This window comes from Cetorhinus maximus, chromosome 22, assembly GCF_964194155.1.
Source record: "Cetorhinus maximus chromosome 22, sCetMax3.hap1.1, whole genome shotgun sequence".
Lineage (NCBI taxonomy): Eukaryota > Metazoa > Chordata > Chondrichthyes > Lamniformes > Cetorhinidae > Cetorhinus > Cetorhinus maximus.
Window position 1 is genome coordinate 4293114 of NC_135900.1, and position 25874 is coordinate 4318987.

Genomic DNA, 25874 nt, shown 5'->3' on the forward strand with positions numbered 1-25874 from the left:
GGCCAATCAGGCCGTGTTATGAAAGGGATCTATGGGTCACAATCGACTGTATTAACCTTATGGATTTAAAAAATGAGGGTTCAGTTGGCTGAGAATTTAAAGGGTTTTTAAAATGAATTTTACATGCTTCTTTCAGTCAAGGCAATGGACTTTCGGTTTTAACACTCAGTCCAAGTGTTAAAGAGCTGAAAGGACTCCTGGCACAAACCTGTTCCTACCGAGAGAGTCTACTGGGGAAAGCAGACATGCGCAGCCCAGGATTATCTGTCCATTTAACAGCAACAGCTTCCATTTACTTGTCACCTTTAAAGTCCCAAAGTGTCTTCATCCAATTGTTTGATAGATGAGAAATTCTGGGATGAGGCACACCAGCCCTGACACGGGCTGGGAAGCGGGACATTGCACTCGGAGAATTTACTCTTGTCCTCACCTCTCCCTTTTCCAAAATTGAAACATCGGTGCCACTCCACTGATCGACAATCTAGAACCTTCCGGATGGAAGTGTTGGAGGTTTCAAGCCTTTCAAATATTTTTATAACATAATGAAGAGTTTGTGTTCGAATTGTACCAATTAAATGGTTGGTTTGGAAATGGTTGGGAAAGGTTAGACAGGCTGGGCCTGTATCCGTTGGAGTTTAGAAGAAATAGAGGTGATCTTATTGAAACATATAAGATCCTGAGGGGACTTGACAGGGTGGATGCTGACAGGATGTTTCCCCTTGTGGGCGAGACTAGATCTAGGGGACACAGTTTAAAAATAAAGGATCTCCCATTTAAGAAGGAGATGAGAAAAAAAAATTTTCTCTCTGAGGGTCGTGAATATTTGGGAACTGTCTTCCCAGAGAACAGTGGAGGCCAGATCATTGAATATTTTTCAGGAAAAGGTAGACAGATTCAGATTAACAAAGGAGTCAAAGGTTATCGGGAGTGGACGGAATGTGGAGTTGAGGCCACAATCAGATCATCCATGATCTTATTGAATGGCAGAGCAGGCTCGAGGGGCCGAATGGCCTACTCCTGCTCCGAATTTCCCAGGAATCCCCCTGCCCTTTTTTATCTGTTTTCTTTTTGCCTCTCCACATGGTTAATGGGAGGGGTGGGGAGTGTCTGTATTGTGATGTACAGGGCATGTATGGGACATGTTGGCTGAATCAGAGGATCTTTTCCTGTCTCATTGTCTGTATCTATTCTATAAGATGCACTTGAGCAACTTGAGCCAACCCTCCTTTGACAGTACCTCACAAACCAGTGATCTCTACCCCTTAGAAGAACAAGGGCAGAAGATAGGAACATAGAAGCTTGGATTTAGGAGCAGGAGTAGGCCATTCGGCCCTTCAAGCCTGTTCCACCATTCAGCAAGATCATGGCTGATCTGATTGTGGTCTCAATTCCACTTTCTTGTCTGCCCCCCATAACCCTTGACTTCCTTGCCTATCAAAAATCTGTTTAACTCAGCCTTGAACAAATTCAGTGACCCAGCCTTCACTGCTCACTCAGAAAGAGAATTCCACAGACTAACAACCCAAAGAGAAAAGAAATTCTCCTCATCTCAGTCTTAGGGAGACTTCTTATTCTTAAACTTTGTCCCCTAGTTCTAATATCCTCCACGAGAGGAAACATTCTCCCAGTATCTACACTATCAAGTCCCCTCAGGGTCTTATGCTTCTAAACTCCAATGGGTGCATATCCAACCTATTCAACTTTCTTAAGATATGCCATTCGTCCCAGGAATGAGTTGAGTTGACCTTCTTTGATCTGCTTCTAACACAATTACATCTTTTTCCCAAACAAGGAGACCAAAACTGCACACAGTACTCCACATGCACTAAGGCCCTGTGTACATGGGAACACCACCACCTGTAAGTTCCCCTCCAAGCCACTCACCATCCTGACTTGGAAATGTATCGGCCGTTCCTTCACTGTCGCTGGGTCAAAATCCTGGAACTCCCTTCCTAACAGCACTGTGGGTGTACCTACACCACGTGGACTTCAGTGGTTTAGGAAGGCAGCTCACCACCACCTTCTCAAGGGCAATTAGGGATGGGCAATAAATGCTGGCCCAGCCAGCGACGCTTACTTCCTGAGAATGAATAAATATTTATTTTTATGTAAAATGTTGAACATTTAATTAAGTGCAAAGAAACCCCACAGTTGCCTCCTGAGGGTTAATCTCTCCGACCTGTTGTGTTCAATCTCACACATATAGAACTGGAAAGAGCACGTTCAAGTCGCTGGATATATGGATTCCCTCGGCAGGTAAGGGAAATTGACTTACTTTTTCACCTTTCATCCATACGACTTTTGGCACTGGTTCCCCGGTGATAGGAATATCCAGCCGCAGTTTGTTTCCAGCCACAACCACAATTTCAGGTGTCTTGGAAAGATGATCCAGGTGGATTTTGGGAGAATCTACAAAGATGATTAGAAAGACAAAGGTTAGACCCAGAAGCCCCTACCTGAGTGAATGCTGGCATGCAAATGTGGGCTAGGATAACATCTGCTTCTTCATTCACTACCTTAATGCCTCATCGTTAAGCATCGCCACCTCTGATTGGAAAGGGAAAAGATTCTTTGCTACCCGATTGGATGATTCTTGACTGCCAATTAAACAACTTATCTACCCCCCCCACCTCCATTTCCAATATTTTTATGACCAATGAACAAAGGGCGGGATTTTCCAGTCCCTCTCCGCTGCCAGGATCGTTCGTTCCCGCCGAGAGTGAATGGAATTTTGGCTGAGCTGCCGAATTTCCCGTGATGGATCCCAGCCACGCCAGGGCTGGAAAATCCTGGCCAAAGTGTTTGAAATGACCCACGTGATCTTCCTGCCAGGTATTTACTCGCAGCCGCGTCCTGGAGATCGACAAGGCTGGAGGGTTTACAATTCCGGGCTCACTTTTGCGTATGCCGCAGAGGAGATTCTGCTCTGGATGTGGGATCACTGTCGATGGGTGGGAGTATGAAGCTGAGGGATTGGATGGTAGAGGTTAGCGAAGCAGAGGAGAGAGGATCAAAAGTAAATTCCTTCTCCGGGCCTGTTTCACCATAGGTCTGGCCAGCTGCAGCTGCCAATTATGGGCTTCACACACCTTGCTTGTCCGGGAATTATCAATTTCACCCCATGCCAGGCCAAAGAGACAAGGCTGGGTGTGAGAGGGTGATCACAGAATGGTTACAGCACAGGAGGAGGCCATTCAGCTTGTCATATCCACACTGGCTTTCCAAAGGAGCAATTCACCTAGTGCCACTCTCCGGCCTTCTCCCGGTATCCCTGCACATTCTTCCTTTTTCAGATAACAATCCAATTCCCTTTCGAAAGCCTCGATTGAACCTGCCCCCACCACACTCTCGGGCAGTGCATTCCAGATCACTGACCACTCGCTGCGTTCTCATGTCACCATTGCTTCTTTTACCAATTACCGTAAATCTGTGCCCTCTTGTTCTAGATCCTTCAACCAATGGGAACAGTTTTTCCCTATCTAGTCTGTAATCGGGGGTATGGGGTGGGTGAGGGCGCACGGTTGCTTTGTGGAACCAGGAGTATGGATCACTTCTCTTTCTGACATTACAAACAATGAAAAATGTTCTGAGTTTGTTTCAGCCATTTTTTGTGAGGTCTCTAGCTGGGTCCCTTTAAGGACCACCACCCATGGGCCAGGCTGCTCCCATGGCCTGAAAATTGCAGTCAAAGTTTGTGCATCATGAGCTCCGACTGGCGCAATTGGCAGGATGTGACAAATGGTGAGTCTGTACTGGAGCCTTAATTTTTCACAACTTGGTGGAAAGAGAAGAGAGTTTATAGATGAGGATAAGTTGGATACACAGTAAATTGTGTGGACGGGAGAAGGAAGTGACAAAGAGACATAGACAGACTACATGAATGGGCAAAAAATGAGGCCGATGGAATTCAAGTGTTGAAAACATCTGAGGCCGAGGAAATACAGGGCTGTGAGGAGGGATTAGCATTGATATTTGGATTGATCTAACAGAGAGGACAGACAGGGTGGGCTGAATTTTCTAGCAGGTGTCGGGACCCTGATGTCAGGACCGTAAGTCCATTCTACGCCTGAAGGCAGATAGGTCCTGCCCGGCTGCACAAACTTCCCAGAAGTGGCTAGTTATGAGGTAGCCTCCTGGAGCCTCATCCAATGAGAGACTGCGGGCAGGCTGCACAAGCAGGAGGCTCGCTCGGAGCCTCTGAGGCTAGGCCCCACCTGGAGAGACAGGGGCTGCCAGTGTAGGTGGGAGACTGCGAGTGTGCCTCAAGATGGAGGTGCCTTCTGAAGGTTTCTAACATTGTTTAAAGTGTGGCCACAGCTGCCAGGCCATTATTGTGAGGAGCGTGTGGGGGTGGGGGGCGGAATTTACAGGGGGAATTGATGGCCCGTCTGCCGCTGGGAGGCCGCCTCTGGAGCACTAATGGGTTTTGCACATGGTGGGAGGGGGGGTCGCTCTAAAGATGGGAAGACCCCAACTCCACTGGAAAATGACCCCTATTTCGGTATAAATGGCGCAATTGGCTGCCCACTTAACTGGAGCAAGCTGCCATTTTTCTTCTCCATCCATCCCTGGACAAACTCCCCAGAGGCAGGGCTGTGTAAGGGTACTGTCCAGATATGGCCCCGCTCCCCCCCCTCTAATATTCTCAGCAGCCCCCGCCGTCTCCAACCCCATCTCCATGGGGCCGGAAAAATTCAGCCCAGTGAGGCTAATAGTCTGCTTCAGTGTTGTTAACACCCATAGTTCAATCGGCATGCATGGTCCCCAAGGTTTCACTTACCAATCATGCGCAGTTTAGCTCCCAATTGCATTGCGTAGCCATCTGGGATGAAAGTGTAATCTCCGTCATCATCCAAAGCCACCTTTTCCACCACCAACTTGTGTACTCTTGAATTGCAAAACACAATTCGTTAGGTTTGTGCCAAGTTCTCACACAAATTAACTAATTAAGAAACTATAAAGCAGCAACTGTTCCTATCATTTAACATGGAAGTTATGTTAACCCTCTGCAGAACCTTGGAGCACTCTGCATAGATCCGGTCTCCACATTACTACAATGATAAAGAGGCACCGAAAAAGCTGCAGAAAAAAAAACATTTACTAGAATGATACCAGAATGAAGAGATAATAACGATCATGAAAGACTTAACAAGCTAAATAATTTTTCTCTACAGGATAATGGGTGGCCTGTTAAGGCCTTTAAAATTATGAACAGGTTTGATAGAGTGGACAAAGGGAAGATATTTCCAACTGCTGAAAAATGAGACATGCTGTCAAACCTTTTCATCTTGAACTCATCAGGACAGATGCAAGAATACCAAATTTCAATTGCGTCTATCCTGATGAGTGCGAGATGAAAGGCTTCAACAGCATGTCTCTTTTTTTCAGCGATACTTAGCTTCTGTACAACTAAGTGGCCGTATATTTCCAATTGAATGGACATCAGAGCTGGGGGCCATAAAAAAAGATGGCCATGAATAAATCCAATAGGAAATTCAGGAGAGACTTCCTTAACCAGGGAGTTAGAATATGGAACTCGCTACCGCAGTGTGAATAGCATAGATATATTTAAGGGAAGCTAGATAACACATGAGGAAGAAGGTTATGCTGATTGGATACAATGAAGAGGGGTGGGAGGAGAGTCATGTGGAGATAAACACCAGCATGGACCTGTTAGGCTGAATGGCCTGTTCCTGTGCTGGAAATTCGATGCAATTCCACCTTCAGTTTAATTTCACACGCAAGGCACTTTCAAATTATAACCTCCATTTTATGTGGGAAAATGCAGACACAGGGCAGTAAGAATTCCTTTGTTCACTACAGGGTGGATTTGTTTGACCTTTTTAAAATTTATTCTCAGGACATGGACTGGCAAGGTTAGAATTTATTATCTGTCCCTACTGTGAGGTTCTTGGACAGGAAAATTATATTTTTAGCGAGAGACATTTAGAATTAGAACTCTTTGAGCTGTTAAGCATGGATCCTTTGATATCTCTTCCTAGCAGACTCCCTCTGCTGGTACATGTGTGTATGGTAGCCTCAAGTGGACAAAATGCACAATGCAATTTTCAATACATTGAATACACCTACTTGCCCTGGAGAGGTGATGGGCCTCCTTCCTAAATTGAAGCAGTTTGATAAAACGAGTTACATATAAAACCCAGACTGGGTGAGGACAGCAGATTCCCTGAAGGAATCAACTGGACAATCTGACAGCTTCATGGTCACTTTTACTGCCCAGTTCTCCACAACAATAATAATGGGGGAAGAGCCCGGATTGCCACTTATCTCTTTTTTTAAAGAAAGATCTATCATTTCCAGGGTCTCCCTGGTTAGTTGTGGAGGTTGAGCCTGCAGTGTCAATAGGCCTTGTTTTCAAATCTCTCCATGGCCTTGCCCTTCTGTACCTCTGTCATCTCCTCCAGCCCTCTGAGATCTCTGCACTCCTCTAATTCTGACCTCTTGAGCATTCTCTATTTTAATTGCTCCACCATTGGTGGGTGTGCCTCCAGCTGCCTGGGCCCCAAGTTCTGGAATTCGCTCCCTAACCTCTCCATCCATCATCTCTCCTTTAAGATGTTCCTTAATATCTCTTTGACCAAGCTTTCGATCACCTGTCCTCATATGTCCTGATGAGCTTTTGCTCTCAGATTTTGTCTGATAATGCTTCTGTGAAGTAACTTGGGATATTTTCCTAAAGGTGTTTTAATAAACGCAAGCTGTTGTTGGAGGCCCTGTGACAGGGGCTCCCCATAAATGTGGCAGAGCGGCCAACACTCAAAAATAAAATCCCCGGATGGACCCTTCATGAGATGCAAGCCAAGGAATGGCAGGTGGGGGACTCCCTTCCCACTGCCACCACCACCCCACCCACCAACCCCCTCCCACGGCGTTACCCAGCCCTTCCTGTGATGTCCCATTCCAAATTGGCGCAGATCTCCATTGGCAGCCAGAAGATGCAATGACCCAGGTTTGAGGTGGAGCTGTAGACCCAAGGGGTTTCACTTAAATCTCACTTCTGATATCACTAAGCTCTGCCAGCTGGAGGGACCAGCACTGGGGGCGACCAAGGGCTTATACATGGCCCATGGCTGAAGCAGGTCATGTAATGGGGGCAGGGACCAAGACTTTTAGGCATTCCCCTTCTTACATCTATGGCTGGTCAGGACCAGCAGATACTGGAACATAGGAGCAGGAGGAGGCCATTCAGCCCCTCCAGCCTGTTCCACTAGAGGAAATAGTTCCTTTCTATCTATGCCACCAATTCCTTTTTACTTCCAGATTTTTGAAACTGAATTCAAATTCTAAAACTGCTTTGGTGAGATTTGGACTCCTGCTAAACTGCTGCTGATGGGATTGAAATTTCTAAGCCTCCAACAACAATGGGCATTTTACCACCTAAACTGACAGCTAACGAAAGTTAACACAATTTATAAACTGGAATACTCCACTTAAAAGGGTGGCGGTAACAGATTCAATAGCAACTTTCAAAAAGGGATTGGATAAATACTTGAAAAGGAAAGGTCTTTCAGGGCTCTGAGGAAAGAGCAGGGAGGAGTGGGACTAATTGTAACAGCTCTTTCAGTGTGCTGCCTAACATGAGTATGATTGGGTGAATGGCCGCCTTCTGTGATACCCGCTTCTCAGAACTGAGAGTGCAGATCCGTTAGTTGGTTGTAACTGGCCGTGAACCTCACTTTTTCCTGTGAGTTATCTTTATGCGTTCACTTGGGGAGATCAGTTGACCATTCTTGTACCACTTTCCACCCACGTTTGCTTCCGACAATTCGCACTCAAACACTGCCTGTTGGCCAGCTCGGACGACTTGGTCAGTTAGATTCTGCATGATCTTCAGAGGTTTCACTGGGAAGCAAGGAGACAATGTCAGGTCATCTCAAGTATCTCGTAGAACACGAAACACTACCTGTTTCCTCAACTAACTGTTTAGATTCCTTGGAAAGGGGGGTCTATAGCGCTCAGTTATGCTCAGCCAAATGGGACCAATCTCCCTGGAAACGGTTTTGATCCCGCTGGCCTCCGGTTAAAATCTGGGCTGAAGAATCAAACTTGTTGCTGTGGGTCTTGAGTCTTGTGTAGGCCCAGGCTGGGTAAAAACGGCAGGTTTTCTTTTCTGAAGGAAAAGGAAGCTTTCCTGGACTGGGAATTTCCCTGGATCTGCTCAGTGTAACTTCACTGGAAGTGCAGCAGAAAGGGCAGTTATACAGGGCATTGGTGAGACCGCACCTCGAATACTGGGTGCAGTTTTGATCCCCTTATTTAAGGAAGGATGTAAATGCATTGGAGGCGGTTCAGAGGAGGTTTACTAGATTGTTACCTGGAATGAGTGGGTTGTCTTATGAGGAACGATGGGACAAAGTGGGCTTGTTTCCACTGGAGTTTAGAAGAGTGAGGGGTGATTTGATTGAAGTATACGAGATCCTGAATGGTCTTGACAAGGTGGATGTGGAAAGGATGTTTCCTCTTGTGGGTGAGTCCAGAACTAGGGGGGCACTGTTTTAAAATTAGGGGTCACCCTTTTAGGACAGAGATGAGGAGAAATATTTTCTCTCTGAGGATTGTGCGACTTTGGAACTCTCTGCCTCAGAAGGCGATGGAGGCGGGGTCATTGAATATTTTTAAGGCAGAGGTAGATAGATTCTTGTTAGGCAAGGGAATCAAAGGTTATCGGAGGTAGATGGGAATGTGGAAATCAAAACACAAACAGATCAGCCATGATCTTAATGAACGGCAGAGCAGGCTCGAGGGGCCGAATGGCCTACTTCTGTTCATATTTCGTATCTTCGTATGTTCACTTACACACACAATGCCCACAGTGGCATGGGAGCAACTCCAAGGGGTGGCCAAGCAAATTAAGCTGGAAAAAGCTAGCTCAAGGTTGGTTGTTTATTGCTGGTGCGATCCCATGAACGAGCAAATTGATTGCATTCAACAATTTGCTGTAACAGGATCTGAACTAGGAGCTTTGGTATTTCTTTTTTTTTTAAAAAATTGATTCATTCTTGGGATGCGGTGTCCCGGAGTAAGGCTGGCATTTATCATTCATCGACCTGGCTGCCCTCAGGAAGGCGGTGGTGAACTGCTGTCTGCTGTTTCCTATGACTGACTGGTTTGCCAGGCCATGTCAGGAGGCAGTTAAGAGTCAATCACCTTTGCGTGTAGACTGGAGTCACTGTAAAGGCCCAGAGAGGTAATTATGGCAGGTTTCCTTCCCTAAAGGGACATTAATAATCCAGCTAGGTTTTTAATGACAATCTGACAGCCTCATGGCCACTTTTACTGATATTTTCAATGTACTTTTATAACTGGATTCAAACTACACCACTTACCCTGAGAACAGCTGCTTTCTCTAGCTTAATTTGCTTGTTTTTAAAAAAATACAACAGCTACCATTACCTCACTCCAAAAACCCTTGTATAAAAAATGTGATCCATACTATCAACTTTCAGCACTGCTGTAGACTGCCCTCCGGTAGTCTTCACTGAGTATGTTCCGGAGTCAGCCTTGGATGCTTCTGGGATGATAAGCCATTGTTTCTTTCCATCAGTCCTGAAACGATGCTTGGGTGAAGCACCAAGTTCAATCCCATTTTTATACCTGAAGGAGGGATGGACATCTCTGATTAGAATGGCAAACCAGCAATTGACAGCTAACACACCACAAACCTAGTTGATTAAATAGTGCTTATTGAATCATAGCATGGTGTAACTCACCAATTCTGCCTCTACTCATTTTATGGGATGGGCAATAAACACTGGCCCAGCCAGCGAAGCCCACATCCCGTGAATGAATATATTAAAAAATAATTAATAAATGTTCAGTTCAATCTGTATCATACCTTCGGTACTCAATTTAATCATGCACATGCAATCCTACGACAGATATTTGTAGAACTCCTTTCTTTAACTAACATGGTCTCAGGATTGGAGTGCCCATACCATTTCACTTGTGCGTTTTCTTCTGACACTTCGCATTCCAATTCCACTCTCTCACCAACCAACTCATCCTGATTTTCTAGTTCGCGAGTGATTGTAACGGCTGGCTCTGCGAGAAAACAGCACAAGGTAGGTGGATCAAAGCCATCAGGTCATTCTTGCTCAACCCCATTATTTCAGAGACATGTCTTTTAAGTTATACTTTCATCCTGAAATCCTCCACAGAGAAGGGACTTCAGGTATATAATAGTTAGGCCCTGTGTAGTGAACTGAAAATTGTATTGTGGACTTTGTCCACTTGAGGCTACCATACACACATGTAACTGCAGAGGGACAAAAACAGAATTACCTGGAAAAACTCAGCAGGTCTGGCAGCATCGGTGGAGAAGAAATCAGTTAACGTTTCGGGTCTTCATGACCCTTCGGCAGAACTGAGTATAGTTAGGAGAAAAGTGAAATATAAAAGTGAAATATTTCTCCTAACTATACTCAGTTCTGCCGAAGGGTCATGAAGACCCGAAATGTTAACTGATTTCTTCTCCACCGATGCTGCCAGACCTGCTGAGTTTTTCCAGGTAATTCTGTTTTTGTTTTGGATTTCCAGCATCCGCAGTAGCTTTTGGCTTTTTGTTTTTATACCAGCAGAGGGAGTCTGCTAGATAGAGATAGGGCTGAATTTTATGCCAGCGAGATTTTACACCCCCACCGAAGTCAATGGACTTCTGAACAGCTCACCTACATTTTACAGTCCCACCCCTGCTGTGATGAGGCCGTAAAATTCCACCCATAACAAGGATAATGTTCAACAGCTTGTGCAGTTCTAGTACTAATTGTCTCTGGCTGAACACTTAATTATTTCTGTCCCAAGAACTTCAAAACTTGGTTCCAAGTTGAGTATCTCATCGAGATACTCCAGCTATTACACGTGCTTATCGAAACAGATTAATGTGCTCATAATTCATGACATAGTTATGGACAATCATTTAATTAAAAATAAATGGTAAAATAATAAAAGCATTGCGCAATTATGAACATTTCAGTATACAGATAATTACAATATGTTGCAAAATTCAGGTCTCCTTAATTTACACAATAGAAAAGAAAGGCCTGCATTTTGTATTAAAGTCCATTGATCATATGTTGTCCAATTGAGTTCATTAAATTCTCAATCATTTATATACTATTTATGAGTTTTATAAAGTATGGGATTGGGCTGTCTTGTTGTCTATTCATTCTATATCTTATTTGGAGAATGTTGTCTTTTCTCCTTAATCCCATCACACATTTACTTTTGTGTGGTTGTGGCAAGTGATGGTGACAACTGGAGGTGGGATTCAAGATCACAGGGAGAAAGCAGAGAGTGGGGAGTTAAAGGTTGTTACTCAGACTGACAGACAGGGGATATTTGACCCCAAGATGAGCTAATGACCGCATCTCCACTTCATCACCAGGTTCCCCAGGGACCGGTCCTGGGACCTCTATAGTTCACTATTTACACGAAAGGTTTGGGTTTGGGAATTGCAGACGTAATTTCAAAATTTGCAGATTACACCAAATTGGGAGACTGACAGACGCCATTCCAAATACCACCATCAACATGGTGGACTAGCTTTAAAATTCCAGACTTATTAACTGAATTTAAATTCCACCAACAGCTATGATGGGATTTGAACTCATGTCCCCAGAGGAATAACCTGGGCCTCTGGAATTCAAGTCGAGTGACATTACCAGAACACCACCACCTCTCCCGCAGTAGAGTATTGTGCACAGTTCTGATCCTCATATTATGAAAAGGATATAGAAGCACTGGAGAACTTGTTAGAAGATGTTATAGCTGGGTACTTGGAAAAATTCAAGGTAATTAGACAGGGTCAACGTGGTTTTGTGAAAGGGAAATCACAATGCTTAATCAATTCTCTGGAGTTCTTTGAAGAAGTAACATGTGCTGTGGATAAAGGGGAACCAGTGGATGTACTGTACTTAGACTTCCAGAAGGCATTTGATGAGGCGCCAAGATAATGGCGAAAAATAAAAGCTCATGGTGTAGGGGGTAACATATTGGCATGGATAGAAGATTGGCTGGCTAACAGGAAACGGAGAATAGACATAAATGGGTCATTTTCTGGTTGGCAAGGTATAAAGAGTGGTGTGCCACAGGTATCAGTGCTGGGGTCTCCACTTTTTACAATCTATACAAATGACTTGCGTGAAGGGACCAAAGGTATGGTTGCTAAATTTGCTGATGATAAAAAGATAGATAAGAAAGTTAAATTGTGAAGTGGACAAAAGGAGGCTATACAGGGATATAGACAGATTAAGTGAATGGGCAAAGATCTGGCAAATGAAATATAATGTGGGTAAATGTGAAATTGTCCAATTTGGCAGGAAGAATAAAAAAGAAGCATATTATCTAAATGGAGACAGATTGCAGAGCTCTGAGATGCAGAGGGATCTGGGTGTCCTAGTGCGTGAATCATAAAAGGTTAGTATGCAGGTACAGCAGGTAATTAAAAAAGGTAATAGAATGTTATTGTTTATTGCGAGGAAAATTGAATACAGAAGTAGGGAGGTTATATTTCAGTTATACAGGGCATTGGTGAGACCACATCTGGAGTACTGTGTACAGTATTGGTCTTCTTATTTAAGGAAGGATGTAAATGCTTTGGAAACGGTTCAGAAAATTACTAGACTAATACCTGAATGGGCAGATTGTCTTATGAGGAAATGTTGGACAGGTTAGGCTTGTATCCCCTGGAGTTTAGAAGAGTAAGAGGTGACTTTATTGAAACATATAAGATCCTGAAAGGACTTGGCAGGTGGACATGGAGAGGCTGTTTCCTCTTGTGAGAGAATCTAGAACAAGGGTATCACTGTTTAAAAATAAGAGCTCGCACATTTAGGGCAGAGATGAGGGGAAATCTTTTCACTCAGAGGGTTGTGAGTCTTTGGAACTCTCTGCCTCAAAAGGTGGTGGAAGCAGAATCTTTCAATATTTTTAAGGCAGAGGTGGATAGGTTCTTGATAAGCAAGGGGGTGAGAGGTTAACGGGGGTAGGCGGGAATGTTATAATCAGATCAGCCATGATCTTATTGAATGGTGAAACAGGCTTGAGGGGCGGAGCGGCCTCCTCCTGTTCCTAATTTGTATGTTCATATGTTCATAATGCAAAAAAGATTGACAAGGATTGAGAGATTACACCATCAGGAACAAAAGAACAAATTGATTCTCTTTTCTCCAGAGCAGAGAAGGCTAATGAGTGACCTGATCATGGTCTCAAAGGTTATGAAATTGTTTGATTAGTTAGACAAACGGAAGATGTTTCCACTTGTAGGGGAGATCAGAACTAGGAGCCATAAATATAAGCTAGTCACTAATAGATTCATTAGTGAATTCAGGAGGAGCTTCTTTACCCAGAGAGCGGTGAGAACGTTGAACTTGCTACCACAGGGAGTGATGGAGAGGAATAGTATCGATACATTTAAGAGGAAGTTTGATAAGTACATGAGGGAAAAGGAATTAGAAGGTTATGGTGATGGGGTGAGATGAAGAGGGGGTGTGAGGAGGTTCGAGTGGAGCAGAAACATCGACGTAGGCTGGACAGAACGAATGGACTGTTTCCAAGCTGTAATTTCTCAGCCATTCTAAAATTTGGCAAGGCAGGAAAAACAACTTACAAAGAACACAAAGGAATAGTACAGAGGGGGTTTTGTGATTTATTTACCTTTAACAAACAATTCTGTCGTAGACTTCTCAGCCCCAGCTGTTACCTGGTAAGCTGCATCATCTGCCATAGTGCAGTTTTTGATTGTCAACATACGCAACGTCCCCTTGTGTTCAAAGATATATCTGCAAAAAAATGACTTCACTGAATACGAACTCAAAAGTCCAATTTGGTGTGAGTTCATTTGGAACACTTCACACTTGACTTTTCAATTGCATCCCTCTCCTGAGTTCCCCACTCACAATGAAGTCGAAAGTGCACAGCCTTGTCTGACCCCCGAACTCCGTATTCTGTCCGTTAGCAAGATCTTCCTTTATCACCTCAGCAACACAGCCACCTCTGCTGTTCCCCTTCTGCCATCATTACTGAAATGATCATCTCATCCATGCCCTGTTCACTTTTTTTTACACTTATTCTTGGAATGTGGGCAGCACTGGCAATGCCACCACTCCTTGCCCGAGTGAAGGTGGCAAAGAGCCGCCTTCTTGAACCACTGCAGTAGAAGTTTGATAGAACAGAGTGTTGAACTAGACCACTCTCGACTGCTTTAGTCCATGCGGTGATGGTGTTATGTCAGGAATTCTAGCATATTGGCCCAGTGATGGTGGAAGAACAGCGATATTTGTCCAAGCCAGGAAGGTATGTACTGTGAATGGGAGCCTGGAGGTAATGGTGTTCCCATGCAATTGCTACCCTTAATGGTTGAGGTTGTAGGGGAAGGAAGTGCTGTGGAAATAAACTTCCAGGTGCAATTCAACACATCCTTTGGCAGCATCACAACATTTACCCTTCAAAAACTGCAATTCACCCAAAAACCCTGTTACTTGCATCTTATCCCACAGTACTGAGGGAATGCTGCATAGTCAGAGGTGTCGTCTTTCCAATAAGACCCTAAACTGAGTCCCCCCACACCTCCAACACCTGTTGCCCCCGGTTGCCTGCTCCCCAAAAGTTCCCATTGGCATAATTTCAAAGAAGGCCAGGGGAGCTTTCAACAGTGTTCTGGCCAATATTAAACCCTCAACCAACATCAGTAAAAAACACATTATCTGGTCATTATCTCATTGCTTTTTGTGGGAGCTCGCTACGCACAAATTGGTTGCTACATTTCCTACAAGTGGCTACACTTACTTAAGGACTTAAATAGTTGGAACAGCAATCTGGGAGATCTTAACATTGTGAAAGTCACTATAGGAACACAAGTCTTTTTTTATATTGTAACTGAAAAGTGAGATGGGTGAACATTTAGCCTAGGGAATAGAAACATCAAGATAAAATACTTACTTAGGACTTGGCCGGATTTCTTGACCATTGCGATACCATTTTAGGTCAACAGTTGGGTCTGCCAAATCCACAACAAACCTTATCTTTTCACCTTTCTCCACTTGGTACCCAGATTCCAGAATCTTTGCAAAAGCTTTGTGCATAATTGAAAGAAAAATAGATGAAAGACAAATGTAAAGCAAAGGTGCAATTTAAATTGTTATCTAGATTTTATCTATGAGGGGAGGCAATTAAAAAAAAATTGATATGATCCAGTAGATCAAGCTATAAAAAAACTGGAAAACTGGAATACTGCATACAGTTCTGGCCACCATATTGTAGGAAAGATGTGAAGGCCTTAGAAAGAATGTTGAAAAAAATTCACCAATTTTGCATTTATTTTTACACTTTTTATTGCTGTTGTGGGCTCTTCATCTGCCTGCAAGACCCTGCAGATTAACGTCACAAAGGGCTAGGTTCCAGGGTTGAGGGACTTCAGCTACATAGCTAGGTTGGAGAGGTTGGGGGACTGTTTTCCTTGGAGAAGAAATTTGATAGAGGTGTTCAAAATCATGAGGGGCCTGGACAGAGTAGATATAGAAAAACTGTTCCCATTGGCGGAAGGATTGAGAACCAGAGGGCACAGATTTTATGCAGTTGGCAAAAGAAGCAATGATGACATGAGGAAAAATGTTTTCATGTAGCGTGTGGTTAGGATCTGGCATGCACTGCCCAGACTGTGGTGGAGGCAGGTTCAATGAGGCATTTAAGACAGAACTGGATTATTGTCTGAAAAGGAAGGATGTGTAGGGTTACAGGAGAATGTGGGGGAGAAGCATGAGGTAAATTTACTCTTTGGAAAGCCAGCACAGACGTGAGAAGCTAAGTGACCCCCTTCTGTGCTGTAACAATTCTGTGGTTTGGGGTTATATAAATAGTGGAATAGAATGTTAGAGTAAGAGATGTTAGGCCATGATTGGAGTACTGGCTACGATTTTGGGCCTCTTATTATAGAAAGGATACTTTTTATTTCTGTTGTTTAGGTGGGCTCCTCATCTGCCGGCAAGACCCCACAGATTAACATCGCAAATGGCTGGCTTCCAAGAGGGCAAGTAGCCTACCCATTTTTAACTGTCTACCTACCTGGTTTCCATCAGGCAGGTAGTGTTAAAATTCTACTTAACACCAGAACTGAAACTCAATGTCTTGCTGCACCTTGGCCCCTGCAACACTGCCAAGGAACAATGTTACAATGCAAGACATTTAACAACAGAACTTCACGCTCAGGTGAGGGTGTGGAAGGGATTTTCCAGCGATGAAGGACTTCAGTTACGTGGAGAGATTGGAGAAACTGGGATTGTTCTCCTCAGAGCAGAGGAGGATAAGCGAGGATTTAACAGTGATTTGAAAATTATGAGGGGTTTTGATAGAGTAAATAAGGAGAAACTTTATCCACTGGCAGGTGGGTCGGTAACCAAAGGACACAGATTTAAAGTGTTTGACAAAAGAACCAGAGGACGGGATGAGGAGAATTTTTATTTTTATGCAGTGGGTTTTTGACATCTGTAACACCAAACCTGAAAGGGCAGTGGGAGCAGATTCAATTGTAACTTTCAAAAGGGAATTGGGAAAATAATTAAAAAGAAAAGAAATGCAGGGTTTGAGGGAAACAGCAGGGCAGGGAGGGGTGGGGGTGGGTGGGACTAATTGGCTAGCCCTTTCAAACAGGGCCTGATGGGCTGAATGGCCATGTTGTATCATTCTATGATTCATTCATAGGGGCAATGAAAAAAATTGCAGCAGACGTCCTTTTATCTGATCTTTCAAGGTACTTGCCAGCACTTTTTTTCTCTTCCCTCTTTATCCTCTTCAAGCGTTTCAGCAAACCTCTGAGGTCAGTGATTCCATATTCAAAGGCTATCTTTTCATACTCGTGTGGTTGAGCATTTTTTAGGAGCTCCCAAACATCAACTTCAGGTTCCCTGCTTTCTTCCTTCATTTCCCTGACAATAAAAATATTGTTGAAACACTAGTTTCAATTACTGGGTTTCAGAAACCTCCATGATCTCACCCCCCTCAATTTCTCTGTAACCTCGTCCAGCTGTACAGCCCTCTGAGATCTCTGCACTCCTCCGATTCTAGCCTCTTGGGGATACCTGATTGTCATCACTCCACCATTGCGGCTGCACCTTAAGCTGCCTGAGCCCTAGGCTCTGGAATTCCCTCCCTAAACCTCTCTCCCTCTCTGGTTCTCTAAGATGCTCCTTAAAACCTACCTCTTTGATTAGACTTTCAGCCACCTGTTGTAACGTTTCCTCATGTGGTTATGTGTTTGAGAACACTCCTGTGAAGAGCTATGGGATGTTTTGGCGCTATATAAATGGTCTAGCACACAAATCTCTAAAAGGTTCAACGGGCTGAATGGACTACTCCTATTCCACGTTCTTCATTGGCTGTAAAGCACTTTGGGAAATCCCTAAGCCGTGAAAGATGCTTTGTGCAAGAGGCTCTTTCTAGGTCCAGCTGGGTGCTAGGGTGTATTTATAAGACAATTCACAGCAAGACAAAACCAGCTTATCCTTGTAAAAGACTTGGGTTAGGCTGCAGTTAGAATACTGTGTCCACTTTTGGTCTCTTCACACATTGGCTGATATTGAGGTTTTGAAAAGGGTATTGAGGACAGCCACTAGGCTAATTCCCAGGTTGAAGCATTTTAGTTACCCAGCCAGGTGAGTGAGCTGGGATCTTACATTTTAAGGAGGGTAGATTTTTGTCATTCTTTCCTCTCAAATTGGCAGGATGGGTGACCTGATGGCTCTTGTTTTCTGTCATTGATGCCATGTTAATGCTGATGAATATGATGTGTGTTCAAACTGACCCTTACCTTACTAAATGGTACAGAGGTGCATTAAGAAAGTATTCTCTAAAGGTTATTTCTCAGTTGATTTGGATCAGCTTTTTCTTTCTTAGCTCAGTTCTGATGATGGGTTCACTGTCTGTCTTTGGACCGTCGGCTACTCCCCTCCTTTTTATTTCTCTGAAGGAAGGCTCCCAGCGGAATTCCTCCTGTGGCTTCCGGTGAGCTTGCAACATGATAGAAATTAGATTTTAGCTACAACAAGAATGTTTCTCAGCAAGGGTTCACAATGGAGCCAGCCTTTAGCTCCGTGGTAGTCAGTTCCACCTCTGAGGCACAAGGTCCCAGAGCTTGAACCCTGCCCCAGACGGTCCCAGTGAGTGGAGACCAAAGTTCCAGCTTGGAATTCTCATCCAGCAGCACATCCATGTGCAGTTGGAGTGGGTGTGAATGTGGGTGCCCTCTCTGTCCTTCATTGTATGTGTTATGGGAGCCCATAAAACTCTCCTGCTGTCTAGGACTAAATTCCTCATCAGCTGTTTTGGTTCCTTGTGACCATGGAAGGAGTGTTCACATTACAGACGAGACTGTGATTCCTCTCTCTACTTCACACTGTTGTCCAAGGGGAAGAGTGTGAAGATACAATAATGACAATGCCACCCTACCAGAATGTTAAATCAGCTTACAAACCCTTCCACAGCTTCACACCATTCTTCAAGTTCCATAAAACAAAATTCTAAAAAAAAACAGAGTAACCAAAAACATCTATAGTTCACTGACGCTTAAATATCTTACCGGCGTTTTAGCAATCCACTGAAATCAAGTTCTCCTGCATCGTCTTGACCATCACCGCCACTTTTAACAGAGAAAGGAAAAATATTGAGGCTTTTTAGAATCAGGTCAAAGAGAAATTGTAATAGGAATAAAAGATTCTTTGATTTCCATCTGCTCTGTCACATCCTGGTCTGTATGCAGTTTGAGCGCTAAAGAGAAAATTAAATAGCACATTTCTAAAATTAGCGTGACTACCAAGTTCACACAATGCAAAAGTCACAAAACAAAAACAACACATGGCCAATCTGTGATTCACATTTAACTTAAATTCTAAATTTGACCAGTTGGTAATGCACTGCTCCTAAATCCACCTAAGTCCAAAGATGGTCTTCAACTCTTGGAATCTAGTCGTTTCCAATAAATAACCTTTCGAAACTTAAATGAAAGTATTTTTACCGCCCCTCCCCATGCGTCCTGCATGTTGTGCCTGTTCAAATTTGGAGAATTAACATGGCATGCACATTTACAGAAACATGAACATCATTATCCTACACCATCTTGTAGTTCATGAACGTTCATTTGATGCTTGTGGGCCTGCTGTAAAACTGTTTTGAGGGGCTATTTGTTTCTGTGATGTGGTGGACCATGCATTTCAATTGTGGTTTTCAATGGTCCTTGAATTGAGAAGGTGTCTGATGATCAGTCAGGCCAAAGTGTGAACCCATGAACCACTTGGGTGGATTGTTATGATGTTCATGTGCAAATCACCCACGGAAATTCATGACATTCTCATTGACGATCATGAATAATCTTTGATCGATTCAAAGAACCAACACCCTCAACAACAAATACCTTAAAGCAATCAAGAACAACAGTCAGCAAACTGGCCACAGCATCACACTGTGTCCCATGTGTTAATTGGTAGAGCATAGTATGTGGCCATAGGAGTGATGAGACAATAATTGAATGGGTTTGTGCAATATTTGCCTGACATTTACCACAAACTCTGGTGTATAAGTTACACCTGTTTTTCAGGATTTCCACATATCAGGAGGAAGTAATAAACAAGGGTATCATCTTGTGAACGAGTGCAGGGCAAGTTACATTGAATCCAGATTTTACGGTATTAAACTTTTAAAAAATTAGCAAGATTGGTGAACCAACCCACTTATTGATCAATAAGGGTTTCTGATCAGATACCTGCACAGAACAACACTGTTTGAAGTCTAATTCCGCAATACACAGACTCAGCGCACTTGTGTTCAATATTGCATTCAGTGACCAAAGATTGGTTAGCAAGAAGGCAGGCAATAGAACCTTGTCATCTCAAGATTCACGCGTCGAGATGATTTGACTTCTGCTCATGGCAGCAATTGGCAATTTCAGGTTAATCTCCACACGGTGTGGCCAAGAATTCATTCAGTTACACAGTGGTGGGGAGATCAATTTGAACACACAGTCCCTTTTACCACCAATCCAGGGAAAGGCAAGACACAAGATGCTGGTGGAATTGTTAAGTAAAATGAAGATTACACATAAAGTATACATAGGTCTCTCTCATGCGATCCAAGCAAAGATAATAAGAGGGATAAGGAGTTTCTCTCCTTCTCAAAGGGTACCGTAACATAGAATGATGAAGGACCTCCTTACCTTACTGGTGCAGCCCTATGATTGAAAGAAGACAAAATAATGAACATCTTAGAGATGAACTTGCAGGTTATGTCGGCTACCAAAGAAATAAAGTTATTCAAAGGCCATTAAGTCCCATTAGGCACCTGGGCTAGCACTGTTAAACAGGAACCACCCACTCAGCAGGCAACCAGAACCCGCCCACCAGCCAAAATCCATACAAATATTATGTGTAATATAAATAAACACTGTAAACATTGTAAGAGAGGAAATATTAAAGCGTTTGACGTCTCTGAAAGTTGATATTTGCCAGGCACGGATGAAATATATCCCAGGCTGCTAAAATAAGCAAGGGAGGAAAGTGTGGAGGCTCTGATCAACATATTTCAAAACTCCCTGACCACAGGAGTGGGCCGGGCAATTGGAGGACTATCAACTTTGGACCATTGTTTAAAAAGGGAGGAAGGGATAATCTGAGTAATTAGAAACTAGTTAGCTTCACTTGGGTTGTGGGCAAATTATTGTAATCAGGATTAATCTTCATTTAGAAAGGACATCAAGGAAAGTCAGCATGGATTAGTTAAGGAGAGGTCATGCCTGACTCTGACCAACTTGTTTGACTTTTTTGAGGAGGTGACAAGTGGGGTTGATGACAGCACTGCGGTGCAAGTATCTACATGGATTTTAGCAAGGTTTTTGACAGTCTCACATGGCTGGCTGGTCAAAAAAGTCAAATCCCTTGGGATCCAAGGGAGAGTGGCAAATTTCATCCAAATGGCTTAGAGGTAGGAAGCAAAGGATAAAGGTTGGCAAGGATAAAGCCAAGGGAATACACAATAGATGGGAGGATACTGAATAGTGTGGAGGAACAGAGGGACCTTGGAGTGTATGTCCACCGATCCTTAAAGATGGCAGGATAGATCAAGAAGGTACAAAGCATGCTGCCCTTTATTAGCCAAGGCATAGAGCAGGGAGGTTATGCTAGGATAGTATACAGCACTGGATAGACCACTGCGTACAGTTCTGGTCGGCACATTACAGGAAAGATATGATTGTGCTAGAGAGGGTACAGAGGGGAATTACGAAGATGCTGCCATGAATGGAGAATTTTGGCTATGAGGAAAGATTGGATAGGCTGGCATTGTTTTCCTTCAAACAGAGGAGGCTGAGGGGGACCTAATTGAGTAATAGACAATTGAGGGGCCTAGACAGAGTAAATAGGAACAACCTATCTTACTTTAACAGAGGTGTCAAAAACCAGGGGAGGCACAGATTTAACTAATTGGTAGAAGGATTAGAGGGGAGATAAGGAAAGATATTTTCAGCCAGAGAATTGTAGAGGCCTGGAGCTCACTGTGTGAAAGGGCGATGGTGGCAAAAACTCTCACCATATTTAAAAAGTACTTGGATGTTTACTGGAAGAGCCTTGATTTTCAGGGCTCCAGACCTGGTGCAGGAAGATGGGATTAGGCTGGGTAACCCTTCATTGACCAGCAGGGGCATGATGGGCTGAATGGCCTCTTTCTGTCATTAATTTCCCGCGATCTCCAAAATTTCCATGGAAACCAAAATCCAACCAACAACCAAAATTCTCCCCACCCAACAACCAATGAAAATCTCTCCAGATCTTCATGTAGATGGTTGCTCATCCCATTCTCACCCCTTCCAGTAACTGTCCTGTATCCAGTTGCCTCCCACTGCTTTAGTGGAAGAGATAGTCACTTCCTCATGACTGGTGTGTCATTGATCGGAAAGAATTCCTCAATTAACTTTGGCTTGGCCCTTCATGAATCCTCCTGCATTGTTTGTTGAGCTTCACACCAAGCACATCTGGCAATTTGTTCTCTACTTCCTGGGTCATCATATTATCCCCTTTCCAAAGTGTCACAGCAGCTTAGTTGCCGATGGGGCAGTGACCTTTGAGATATTTGGATCCTACATGGGAGACCAAGATGTATCACAGAATCATAGAATTTTAACAGCACAGAGGGAGGCCATTCAGCCCATTGTGTCTGCATCGGAAGATGTAACATGTAGCATGCTACTTTCTAATTCAAATACATTCATACCAGATGACAGATTCTGAACACATCACCCCATCTGGGCATTTCTGAATTATTTCCAATCCCATTTTACTGAATTTAGGGCTTAAGAAATCATATGATTCTCCAACATCAGACTAAAAGATTGAAGTTCCATTTCAAGGCATCGATATATTTTTGCCATCTGTGCTTGCCTCAGACGTCTCTTCAGGTCTTGAGTCGACATCTTAGTGCCTTTCCACTTCATCAGTTAATACATTCCAGAATGCCACACCTTCCAAGGTGGTATCAATTTATGCGATAGCCGGGAGTCTTCATTTCTAGATAAATAGCACCCACCTCTCATAGCAATTATCTCAACACTTCTGAGTAAAACCACAAGCTTCAGGCCTTTTGCACCAGCCATCGCTGCTCCCTTAGGTGGATTTGATCCAGCAAACTCGAGGGCCACCTTTTCTGCTGTCGTCTCTCTGGTTACCACACCACTTCCGGGCACCGTGATGCCTTCAGTGTTTACTCCACCCTCTCTGATGGTTCCCAGAACCGAGTGTTAGTGACTGGTTCTCCAGAGCCAGTGAGGACTGAAATTAGAAACCACTTTCTCCACACAGACAGTAGAAATCTGGGACTCTCTCCCTCAAAACATTGCGGTCAATTGAAATTTTCAAGACTGCAGTTGATAGATTCTTGGGTATCAAGGCATAAGAACATAAGAGAAAGGAGCAGGAGTAGACCACACGGCCTGTCAAGCCTTCTCTGCCATTCAATACGATCATGGCTGATCTTCTGCCTCAACTCCACTTTCCCGCCTACTCGCCCTATCCCTTGATTTCCTGAGAAAACAAAAATCTGTCTATCTCAACCATGATTATACTCAACAATGAAGTATCCACAACACTTTGGAGTAGAGAATTCCAAAGATTCACAACCCTCTGAGTGAAGAAATTTCTCCTCATCTAAATGGTCGACCCCTCATCCTGAGACTGTGACCCCATGTTCTAGGTTTCCCAACCAGGGGAAACAACCTCTCAGTTTCTACCCTGTCAAACCCCTATGGAACCATTTGAAAGGAAGATGGCTAAGTGGAGTTGAGTTACAGATCAGCCATGACCTAATAGAATGGTGGAACAGGTCTGAGGGGCTGAATGGCCTCCTTCTATTCCTATGTGTTCGTATATGATCTTGTACAAGGGTTTTTTGACTTTACTCCCTCTTTTTTTCAGATGTTACATCGAGAAACGTCAACGCCTAGACCCCTTTACCTCAGCAGATGCTCGGCAATCTACGCACTCGCCACAACGATATTCATGTGCCTGAAAACCACCAGACAAAATATAACAAACACAAAAGCTTCACAATAAAGCTGCCTTTACTGTTTCCAAGCATTGAATCTCTTAAAGGAAATGTTCCCTTACATCTGATTCACTGAGAAACACAACATGCAATTTTGATTCAAACCTGTGGAGGTTTCAGCTGGAGGCTTGACTTACGCACCCGATAGGCTTGGATGGTATGCAGCTTGCAGACACTTATCCACAAGGATTTCGACAGAGTGAAATAAGAAGAAACTGTTTCCACTGATGGGATGGTTGGTAACCAGAGGACACACGTTTAAGATGATTGGCAGAGAACCAGAGGTGACATGAGGAGAATTTTTTTTTAACACAGCAAGTTGTTGTGATCTGGAACGCCTTGCCTTAAAGTAACTTTCGAAAGGGAATTGGATAAAAACTTGAAAAATATATAAAACGCAAGGCTTGCTAGCACATGGAATGGTTGAGGTGAATAGTATAGATGCATTTAAGGGGAAGTTGAATTGATATATGAGAGAGAAAGGAACAGAGGGATATATTGATGGGATGAGATGATGTAGGGCGGAAGGGGGTTTGTGTGGAACATAAACACCGGAACAGACCAGTTGGACTAAATGGCCTGTTTCTGTGCTCGGAGTTCTGTGTAATACTACGTAAGAAAGGAAGAAGTTACAGGGTTATGGGGAAAGGACAGGGATAGTGAGATGAATTTGAACAAAAATAAAATGCTGGGTCCAATGACCTTATTTGGTGCTGTGGGATTTGAGGATTTATGAAATGGTCCGTGTATTATATGAGTGAGTGTATATGAATGAATAAGGGCCAGGGCATCGGGAAACCCGCTTGCAGCAGAGGTTTTATGACCAGTTAGTTACCTGCGTTTAAAGGCAGCACGAATATCAATCTGCTGAACCTCCGGGGCTTCTGCAAAATAAATCCAAATCAGATTGTCACAAACACTTTCATCTCAGAAAATGGTTCATCTTTAACGACTAAGGACAAGAACTTGTGTTTTTAAAAGACACTGTCCCTTAAAGGGTTAATGCAAGGACTCTGGTTGCTGCTGTTCCAGGAAAAGACAGCATTTTACTAGAAAAGGTAATTAAGCAGTCTTAAAGAGGCTGGAAACCTCTTGACCCCTGGTGGACTGTTTACAAAAGGGTCACACGGTGGTTTACGGCTTTGATAAAAAGCATGCCTGACAAACTGCGTTTTAAAAGCCGGTTGGCTGGTTTTACTTTGGGGGAAAACGAGAAGGATCAACTGCTTGGGTAAAAAAGACAACAGCTCCTGAAGCTCCAGACTCAGTCCAAAGCAAAGAGTGAATGGAAGTTGCTCCAAATTCACTCTACATCCTGAAATGGACTGACTGCAAGTTTTCTGTGAAGTCTGTCTGTAAGGTAGTGCAAGAGTCATCAATTGTTTCACAGGCCAGTGCTGAGAGACCAACTGTATAACCCAGACACCATTACAAGGTCTCCAACATCTATCCTTGTTTTATTTTCGTGTGTGTGTGTGTGTGTGTTAGGGTATAGTGTATGCGCGTGTGTGTTAGGGCATGGTGTGTGTGTGAGTGAGTGAGTGTGTGTGCGCGTGTGTGTTAGGGTATGGTGTGTGCACGTGTGTGTGTTAGGACATGGTGTGTGTGCAAGTGAGTGAGTGAGTGTGTGTGCGCATGTGTGCGTTAGGGTATGGTGTGTGTGTGAGTGAGTGAGTGTGTGTGCGCACGTGTGTGTTAGGGTATGGTGTGTGTGTGAGTGAGTGAGTGTGTGTGCGTGTGTGTGTTAGGGTATGGTGTGCGCGCACGTGTGTGTTAGGGTATGGTTTTTCTGATTTTTTTTAATTCATTCACAGGATGTGGGCTTCACTGGCTGAGCCAGCATTTATTGCCCATCCCTGCTTGCCCTTGCAGTGCTCCCTCAGAGCTGAGCCTTTGACAGTGCAGCACTCCCTCAGCACTGAACTGCAAACGGCAGCCTAGATTTCTATGCTTATGTGTTGGAAGTTGGACTTAAACCCACAACCTTTTGACACAGAGGCAAGAGTGAGGCTACTGAGTTAAGGCTGATACAATAAATGCCACTTTAAACTGAAGCAAGAGCAAATTAAAGGTTTATTTAGTTCCAATGTATTACTTAAATAATGCAAAGAATGAGTACGTGTTAGGACAGTGATTAATGTGGTGTGGTGTTACTCCTGGGTGTAAAATTTGGCAAATTGCGGTTTTTTCCGCGGTGAAGTTATTCTCGAGTTTCAGCGCAAGGTCATGAGCAGAAGTCGGAGCGTCAAAATTCCATCCAATCAGCGCAATCAAGCAGCATA

General features: G+C 43.7%; 1 protein-coding gene across 1 annotated transcript in view; it reads right to left on the bottom strand.

Annotated features, from left to right (window-relative positions):
• mybpc1 (myosin binding protein C1) overlaps positions 1-25874 on the bottom strand; it is a 129353-nt gene that overhangs the window by 50932 nt on the left and 52547 nt on the right. The window contains exons 12-21 of the mRNA XM_078568552.1: positions 24428-24476; positions 18590-18649; positions 16774-16940; positions 14959-15091; positions 13675-13799; positions 9957-10062; positions 9455-9615; positions 7698-7863; positions 4781-4887; positions 2276-2409 (exon numbers count right to left, since the gene is read on the bottom strand). Coding sequence (XP_078424678.1) covers positions 2276-2409; positions 4781-4887; positions 7698-7863; positions 9455-9615; positions 9957-10062; positions 13675-13799; positions 14959-15091; positions 16774-16940; positions 18590-18649; positions 24428-24476 — 1208 coding nt within the window. The remainder of the gene's footprint in view (positions 1-2275; positions 2410-4780; positions 4888-7697; positions 7864-9454; positions 9616-9956; positions 10063-13674; positions 13800-14958; positions 15092-16773; positions 16941-18589; positions 18650-24427; positions 24477-25874) is intronic.